Source organism: Aquila chrysaetos, chromosome 14 (assembly GCF_900496995.4).
Source record: "Aquila chrysaetos chrysaetos chromosome 14, bAquChr1.4, whole genome shotgun sequence".
Lineage (NCBI taxonomy): Eukaryota > Metazoa > Chordata > Aves > Accipitriformes > Accipitridae > Aquila > Aquila chrysaetos.
Genome location: NC_044017.1, coordinates 15,035,121 through 15,044,335, shown reverse-complemented (window position 1 = coordinate 15,044,335; position 9,215 = coordinate 15,035,121). Strand labels below are relative to the sequence as shown.

The window sequence follows — 9,215 nt, the reverse complement described above, 5'->3', positions numbered from 1 at the left end:
TCATACGTGCAACCCAATTCACTGGTAGTGGGCTTACCTGGGGGGGGGGGGGGGATCCACTCTTTATCCTCATTAAGAACCAAGTGGAAGGTGACAACCAGTGTTTAATGTTAAGACTGCCTTCAAATTTCACTGTCAACAAGAAGATGGTTTTCCTTTTCCCTTCGAACCTATCTAGGTATTCAGAGCATTTGCTGTCGTGCAAAACAAAACACACCCACAATTTTCGTATTGGGCTTCATCTAGTAGGACTTAAGAGTTGCACCCTCCTTGACGGCTACACTGCTCAGCCATGCTGCAGTTTTCCAGTTTCACCTTCAGCTTTCCTTAGAGGTATCTTCTTTGACTGAAACACAAATGACTGAAAAGGCAGGGCTCGCCTTCAGTGGTGTCAAGTTCATCAATACAGTGAAAAGACTGGATTTAATGTCTACTGAAATTAGTGGAGTTTTGGGTTTCCAAAATACAGCATAAAGGTCAAAGATTCCCCCAATAGATGGACTATTTGATTATTCCCATGTTTGTTCTCAATCAGCAAGACTAACCCAGGACAGTTTAGGCATAAACACCTAATCTAATTCAAGAATCACATTCAGTGAATGGAAACACATGATGGTTACCAACTCCTTCAAGAACAAAACTTCTAAAAAAAATAATAGAAATCTCTGTTTATCAGCAGCCCAGTACAATCCCAGTACATGTATATGCCCCAACACTCAGTCACAATATACTGATGCACCTTAAATATAGACAAATTACTCATGTAACAAAAGCCACCTTCTTCCTGGCAAATTCCACTCAGAAGGCTAAATACATACTGCTTGTCTTTGTATACCAAAGTATCCAGCCAGCTGGTGCAGAGAGGAAAGAAAACCAGTTTACATTTTTCACCAGAAAGGTAAAGAAAAAAAAAAAAAAAAAAAAAAGGAAAGAGAACAAGGCCCATGTATCAGCTATTTTTGTTTTGCAAACTAGTCAAGACTTGCACTTTTTAATTTCACTTGATGATTGATAACCAATACACACAAACATACAGTGCAAGATTTTTCAGTACTACAGACCTACGTAAAATAGCCTAAACACCAGATCACAGATGAAAATTAAGGAGCAAAAAGATGTAACGTTTACTCAATGCTCTGGTTTTCAACTTTTAGTGAGTTCCTAATTTATTAGTTATAACTTGTTTTTGTTGGAGAGGGTTCAGACAAGGCTGTGAGATTTTTCTAAGCGTCAGCTTAAAAATACTTACAACTATTTCTTAAATGCCAGCTTAAGAAATGTATAAATAAAATTCAACATTAAGACCTCTAAACTTGGAGAGACATGCTCAGAACAGGAAATGATAGTTTGTTAATAAAGAAAGGTAAATCATTCTCTAGGCTTCCGGTGGGAAACTTGGCAGCGAAAGGATTTTGACCTCAGTGGAAGGTAACTGCCACAAATGACAAATCAAGCAACTTTCTTCTTGCAAGTGAGGCAAATGTTTGACATAAGGCTGGACTGCATTCAGATCTATCATTCCCTGTGGCATATTCTTCTACTTTTAACAAATAATCCTGCAAACTTTTTGCACTGACCGTATTAATTTTTTTTTTCCTCTCCCTCTCTGTCTCTCTCTCTCCGAGTAAAGCCATGCAAGCCTAACATTTTTTGTGAATGATTACTTATTTCCTATTTGAAGCACAAAAGCTCATCACTTATAGAATAGGTCAAGCTTTCAGTGCCTATTAGTCCTAGTCTGGAATGAATTAATGCATTTTCCTATGTTCATTTTCCTTTTCTGTTGTAAAACAGAAGTCAGTATATGGGACATTTATGCAAAGGAAGGAAGCAAAAATCCTGCATTATTTTCAGCTGAAGTAGTAAACAACAACAAAAAAATACACTTAAAAATTCTCTGTGTGTTTTCATATTAGACTCACTGTGACTGTATCACTGTGAAGTTTGCAATTAGAAGTACCAGTTTTCCCAACTCGGAACAATAAATGGGGGGAAAAAATGACAAGTAGCCCAGTTTAATTTCAAACGTTAATATATTTTCTATTTTATAGTGAACATATGCATCGTTCACCCCTTATTTGCAGCAACTATGACGTCCTCATAAAAAGGGGTGACATTTGTAAGATGCCTCTTAAAATAAATATTTCTTTTTATAAAATAATAAAACTTCAAATAAATATTCTTTACACTAAACAATATGTTGAAAAAATTAGAAAATAAAGGCTGAATTTTACTGTAACTGTACAATATACATGAAGTCCAAAGGGAAATCAGAGTCTTGTAATAGAAGGTTTCCGTAAGACAAAATACAATCTAAAAACATACTGATTGATTCACATTCTTCCGAATGTACAACATATTAGTATAATATTTTGTGACTGTGCCATGTCTTATGACACCACTTATTTTTCACAGTTGAAAATATTATTGTATATACAAAAATATAGCACATTATCTCTGGCAGAAAACAATGAAAAAACGAGTCATTTGCTAATTTACAAATTTTGCAAGTACTATTCACAAACAATAGAGTTGCCTAGGAGTGTCTGTGTTGCTTTAGCTTATGCAATATGTGGGTCACAATGTACTGCATCCCATTTTTTTCTTTTTTCTGTATGCCACTAGCTGGATTCTAACTAACGTATCAGTTAAGATGGCACACACAGAGAAAAGCATTTCACTGCAAACAGCAAAGTATATCCCCAACCCTTCTACTACAGTGCCGGGACCATAGCTGCTTAGTTGGTTGCATATGTACGTTAAAAGAAACCTTGTTACTTTAGTACTTCTGGCTAGCGATGCTATGTTGGCTTTTCAAAGTTCCTGGGGGGGACGCTGGGAACTTTGCAGCAGACGGTGTTGGATCGTTTACAGCGGCACCCAGGCCGATTTACCCGGTCGTAACAGCCCTGGCACAACTTAAGGCAACCCTTGGCTGGTAGGTAACACCACAAGCAAGGCAGAAAGAGGGACACCACACCCATGGCGGACCACCTAGTGCAGCAATGCGACTGACTGCAGGAGCAGGGGTTGTCAGCACAGTTGTCCTCGTCATCGTTAGAGCAGTGATAGAAGAGGCCCTTCACGCAGCAAACGCAAGTCCCGTAATCGACCACGTTCTGGGCTGAGCAAAGACACTGCTTGTCACAGATCCAACACGATGGGAGGGTCCTCGGATAAGTGCACTCCTTACACTTGCACTTTCCACAGTCCTCACACCTGTAGCTGTGCGCTCCCAAGTCTTCTTTGCTCAGCGGCTTCAGCTCACTTGACTTGAGCTCAGACTTGGGCTGCATTCGGACTATCCCATCGGCAACCGGCCCCGACGATGATCCTAGAAGTCTTTGTTCGGACGAATTACTGCTCGTACTTGTCCTTGTACTGCTCCGCGAACCTGTGCTGACCGTGCTGATGGACCGGGACAGAGGCGCCCGAGGAGAGGCGTGCGTCTGCGTGTGCTGAATCCGGCTGAAATGACGATGCTCGGGCAAGCCATGGGGCCTTTCATTTTTGGGTTGGGTCGCTAGCCGAGGAGCGGACTTGACCCCCGGCCGCGGAGCCACCGTAGGTCCCTCCGTGTACTCATTCGTGTTTCGGATGGCTCTGATCTGGTCCAGCGACAAGACGTGAACCTGCTGCATCAGGACATCCCGCAGGTCGGGCTCCCCGTGCGGTCTCCCACTGTCACGCCGAGCCTGTAGCAAGGCCTGCGACCCACTGCCGTGCTGAGCTCTCGTCTCCATCAGTGCCTGGAAGCGTGCTCACCCCGGCAGGCTTAGAACACATCTGAAATCCTGGAGCAACAAAGAGAGGATTCACTATTGCAACACATCTCATGCTCTCTCCGGCAGCCTTTCAAGCCTGCAGGATCCCACAGCACCGCACACAATCTAGTAATGCATCAGCCATTAAAAAAAGGAGTCACATCTGGGGCGGAGTGCGGGCGCCGGTCAGCTGAATGCACTTCCCTTGGCCTGTCCTGCCTACTCCTGTGGAGACCGTAAAGGGATTCTGTTCTAGGTCCACACATCTTAACATGCGGCTCTAGAAAGTCTAGGTATTGCGCCTGCTAACTAAGGCTTCCCAGGCCATCTTCTGGTTAGACCATGGCCTTTAAAGTCATTACATTTCAGCCACTTGAAGTGACTCTTCTTTTCACATCAGGCTACTGAAAAACTTATATTAAAAAAAAAAAAAAAGAAAAAAAAAAAAAAAAAGCCTGCAAGTATTTAGCAAGTGTAACGTGACCTGCTGATGACAGACATATAATTCTCCAATTTTGTTTAAAACTGGATAATATTTTGGTAGGCTAGTCTCTTTACACATTAAACTTTACATGATGTAAATAGGAAATTTTAGTTTAATACCAATGGTCCCAAGAAAAACACTAAATAGCAATAAAATGTTTGAGGTTAGACATTAAATGAGTTAGTGCTACCAAAAACTTCAACAGCACAAGTAAAAATATCTCTCTCCAGTATTTTAGTGTGTGTCATACTTGTGTACACCACTGTGATTGTTATTTTAAGGCTCAATACTACAAAAGCAATGCTACCACAGTTTTATTTTTTTAAAACGTGTAAAAGATTCCATAGACTACATTTCAAATTGTAAATATTACCAAGAGTGGCTTGTGGGACAGAGGCATGCATAATATAACCAAACAATGCCAGCATCCAAATAGTCTACTTGATTGCAAATATTACTTTAAAGGATCATTAACTACAGAGTAGAAAAGCAGACTCAAGAATTTAAATGGAAACCCAGTAAAAGACCCAGAAGATGAGAACTTGTAAATAACTAACTTCCACACTCAGATATGCAAACGTTTCAAGTACTGCCCTCTAAATTAGTTACTATTTGTTTTGCCTTTATCATATCTTAAAGTAGTTCCAAAATCCAATTACCTATACAAAAATCCAGAACAATATTTTACAATTAAAACCCAAGCAGGAACCAAGCTTCTTACAAGGACCACACAATGTCTTCAATTATACCTAGAAAGAGCACCATAGTGTTACTCTGTACACATCAGTTACCAGCAATAATACTATACTTGCAGTATAATAAAATATAGCCAAACAGTTTAACAATGAAAATCTCAAGACACTGTCTTTATTCTAACAGCAGTGGAAAACTTTTAACCTTTTAACTCCTGCCTCCCCCCTCCCAAGTGCTTTTTCTTTAACAAAAAAAGAAAAAAAAAAAGTAGCCACCTATTTTAAATATTGCCAAATCCTGGTTTTGGACACAGAGCGTATGTCATGCTGCCCCCCCCCCAAAAAAAAAAAAAAAAAGGCCTTGCAAACTTATCTTGAAGCATTGCTTATGTTTTCTTCAAATTAAAGCCTTTGCCATATAAAAAGTTGCAACCAACAGCCTAAGTAGACATTTCCTCCTCTGAAACTATCTGGCGATAAAGAATAGAAAATAAAATGCTTTCCCCATCCTTGAGAGGAGCTAGCAGCCCTATGTGCCCTCCAGGTCCAGATTTTAAGCAGACTCAGCCAGCCGAGAAGCTACGCCGAATCCAACCCTGCCCCTCCAGGAATGACAACCCGGTGCAAAAGCAGAGCTGACCCTGACCTGCAGGCGCTTCAGACGACCCCGGTGCCGGTGGCGGAGCCCCCCTCAGACGCCAAGGTGGGAGCCGGAGGAGCAGCCCCCGCGCTTCGCCCCCTTCCCCTTCGCAGGCTGCATCGCGGAGCGGGGCGGGGGGGGACGGGACGGGACACGGACGCGGACACGCGGCAGGTGGGAGGCGGCCGCCCCTCGCCCGCAGGAGCCGCCGGCAGCCCCGCAAGTGCAGACAACCTGGAGATAACCGGGAGACATCCTCTGGGCTGGGAGGTGGGAGGGGGCTGCTGCAGCCGCCTTATCAGGAAAGTCAAACCCATGTTTCCTTTTAACTCTTCCCCCCTGCCCTCCCCCGAGAGATGCTGAAGAAGCCTTCCCCTCCCGGGGACTGCGCGGCGCCCTGCAGACGGTTTGAGACGACACCTCCGGGACGGTCGGGCAAAAGGCAGATTACCCCCTCCCGCCTCGCCATAAGCACCCACTCGGCTCCACAAAGCCAGCCGCTGGAAAAAGCTCCTCGTATTTTACGGGTGTTCTGCAAACCGCCCGAACTCCAGCCCGCCCCCCTCCGCCCCAGCCCGAAGGGACCCCGAAGGCATTTTCAGCGGGACGCCGGTCCCCCGCCGGATCCGCTAACAGGACGAGACGCACACCTCCAGCGCGTTTATTTGCAAACGTACGTTTGCCGGAGAATTCTTACGGGAAAGCACTTCTCGCCCTCCTCTGAGCTAGCGCTTCTCCCCTCGCCGTGCACCAAGAGCGGAGAAGCAGCATTTGCCTTTTTGTGTGTCCGTGCGTGTGATAACGCGATTCCCCACTTCCAAAAGCCAAAGTCCGCTCTCGCCGAGCTCAAGTGCCATGATTGCTAACTTCTCCTAGCTGGGATTGGCAAAAGGGCGAGCAAGGGGGCCGGGTTTCGCGTTCGGCACATTTGGGGAAGTTTAAAACGCAAGGGGCTTCTCGCGTGCTGTGGAAAAACCCCGTGTCTCGCTGGCTGGGAGAAGGCGAGCCTGAGGGGGAGAAGTCCTCTGCCCGTGAATTTCTGTTTTGTGTCCGGAGCCTGTGCAAGGCACCCCCGCCCCCATCCCCACCGCACACACACCAACCACCTCCTCTTCTTTCAAAGTGCTTTGAAACCCCCATTAAGGGCCGAGTGTGTGATCAGACTATGGATTAGGGCAAAAGGGACTTTATCATCGGGGTGGGGCAAACTGACACACAAATAGCTTGCTGGAAACACCAGCAGCTTTTATTTGGGGGGGGGGGGGGGGCGGTGGTGGTGTTACAAAGTAAACCCACCAAAGGAAGAAAAAAAAAAAGTAAAAGCAAAAATTAAGGCTTTCCTTCCCCTCCACACATGCCCTCTGCATAGAAGAACCCGGGGAAGAACTTTCCTCGTCTTAGGGATCGAATTAACTTCATCCCACGAGAAATATCTATGTGTGTACACACACACGCGCACACACACACACATATCTGTACCAGACGTGCACTCACTTCCGAATTGCACGGCTCTCCCGACGCCACTACAGACGGGCGTAAATCACGCACTGGAAGGCGGGTTGCTCGCTCTCCCCCAGGCCGGGGGGCCAAACAGCCCCGGCGCCCGCCAGCCCCGCAGCGCCCTCCCCTCACCTCCCCCCGGGGCTTGTCGGAAACCCACGCGTGCCCGCCGAGGCAGGAGCGCGCAGGACCGCCCGTGCCCGGCTCCCCGCAGCAGGGAGAACACGCCGAAGTGTGTGTCGTGTCGTGCGCGTCCCCCCCGTCCCCCCCGCAGCCCCCGCAGGCATGCCGGCGCGCCCGCGCAGCCCTCCGCCCCCCGCGCAGCCTTCCGCCCCCCGCGCCCCCGAGGCACCCCGGCGGGGCGCAAACGCGGCGCAGCCCGCAAACCCCAGCGGAGCTCCCCCCCCCCGCCCCGGAGAGAAACCGCTCCGAAATCCCACCTCCGGCTCCTCTCTGGGAAAGGAAGGAGAGGGGAAGGGGGGAGAGGGAGAACCTGTACGAATGGAAAAGGGATCGGCCTCAAACATTTCCACGAGTTTTCTTGGAGCAACCAAGGGGGGGGGGGGTACTGAAAAGCTTGTTTTGCAAAGAAGGAAAAGGCTCTCACCGTGATCGCGGCGCTGCACCAAACCCCTCTCTCTCTTGTATTTTCTTCTTCCTGCGGTTTGCAAATAAATCCAGCCCTAAAGCAAAAAAAAATTCTTTTCCAAACTCTGCTTTAGTCCAACTTGCAAATTAGAGTAAGAATGATCACCATGTAAAAAAGTCCAGAGCAAAGTTAGGTCCCTCTCCCCGGATCGATTATAAATACGTGTGTGCGCGTATATACTATAATAATAATAATAATGATAAAAACACCTCTCCGGTTCGGGGTGGGTTTTCTTTGCTCCTAAAAAGAAATCACCCAGTCTCTCTCTCACACACACACACTTTCCTTTTTTTTCCTCAATGAACAGGAGGCCGAATCGCCAATACCAAGTCACTTTTTTTGTTGTTGTTGCAAATGATCAAGAGGAAGGGGAAAGCCAAAGAAAGCAAAATAAAGTGGATCTAAAATAAAATCCCAGCGCTTTCTTCCACTGAGCTCCTCCAAAAAAGCAGCTTGTGCAATGTAGCCGTTCTGCTGAGAAGCTGCTGGCTGCAAGCTCCTCTCCCCTCTCTCCCTCTAGCTTTCTCGCTCCCTCTGCGAGCGTGTGTGTGTTGCAGGCAGCTCTGTGGTTTGCAATCGGGGGGGGGGGGGTGTTTTGGGAGCGCAGCGGATTTGTGGTGGTGGTTGTTGTTGTGTGTTTGGAGGAGGTGGAGGAGGAGGAGGAAGATTTGAGATGTGAGCTGTAGGGGCTCGGCGTTTTTCTGCTCGCTCGCTCTCTCCCTCTCTCTCTTTTTCTTTCCGGAGGAGGTAGGGTGATCTCTCTGCAAAAGCAGCAGTAAATGGCGTCATGTGGATCTGAGGAGGAACAGAGCAGTTGTTGTCCCAGAGGATATATCGCATCCGGTCCCAGCTCATTGGCTCTGCGGGGCTACATTCACTGGCGCTCCCAGCGCCCTGCCAGCACTCCGAGCTGCGGGAGGCATTCAAAAGGGCAGCGCCGCCGGCCCCGGCCCCGGCCCCGGCCCCGGCCCCGGCCCCGGCCCCGGCCCCGGCCCCGGCCCCGGCCCCGGCCCCGGCCCCGGCCCCGGCCCCGGCGCTGCGCGGGGGCGGCGGGGAGCCCCGCTGCCGGGGCCTGGCCGCAGCCTGTTTCCACAGGAGGCTCCTCCGTGCGCGGTCACACGACGCTTGGGCTTGCTTTTGTGCTCGTGTATTTATTCAGAGGCAGGCACCGGTGGCTTTGCAGGGGAGCCGAGGGGAGCTCGCTTCTCCCGGGGGGGGGAAGGCACGCTCTCCCCGCCGCGGCGGGCTTTCGGGAGAGCCCTTTCCAGGTGCTTCCCCCCCCCCCCCCCCCCCGTGTTTTTTTTTTTTAACTGAAGTGGAATAAAAGTTTACACTTTCTGTGCCCCCCCCCCCTCCCCCGGTCTTTTCAGCAATCGGTCCCCGGCCGCGCAGGGAGAAGGAAGGGTGATCACTTGGGGCATTGTCCCGCGGATTAACGCGATTAGGCGGCGCGGGAGGGCGTCCCGGTGGCGGGGCGGGAGCGCGG

The 9,215-nt window shown here is 48.5% G+C and overlaps 1 protein-coding gene across 7 annotated transcripts; it reads right to left on the bottom strand.

Annotated features, from left to right (window-relative positions):
- Window positions 1-2,014: 2,014 nt before the first annotated feature.
- SPRY2 (sprouty RTK signaling antagonist 2) lies at window positions 2,015-8,626 on the bottom strand. Of its 7 annotated transcripts, none has more exons than XM_030036681.2 (3): window positions 7,688-8,626; window positions 4,908-5,410; window positions 2,015-3,794 (listed from the first exon to the last, which is right to left on the bottom strand). In XM_030036681.2, the coding sequence occupies exon 3, from the start codon at window positions 3,741-3,743 to the stop codon at window positions 2,802-2,804; it is 942 nt and encodes a 313-aa protein (XP_029892541.1). In that variant the 5' UTR covers window positions 3,744-3,794; window positions 4,908-5,410; window positions 7,688-8,626; the 3' UTR covers window positions 2,015-2,801. The 7 variants fall into 7 exon arrangements, with proteins under 7 accessions (XP_029892541.1, XP_029892542.1, XP_029892540.1 ...); XM_030036682.2 differs by lacking the exon at window positions 7,688-8,626 and adding an exon at window positions 5,587-5,953 and having other exon boundaries at window positions 4,908-4,997; XM_030036680.2 differs by lacking the exon at window positions 4,908-5,410 and having other exon boundaries at window positions 7,688-8,624.
- Between the last annotated feature and the right edge of the window lie 589 nt (window positions 8,627-9,215).

What these genes read in the sequence shown, in the direction of transcription:
- SPRY2 (XM_030036681.2), bottom strand. Translation starts at nt 3,743, where the DNA reads ATGGAGACGAGAGCTCAGCACGGCAGTGGGTCGCAGGCCTTGCTACAG.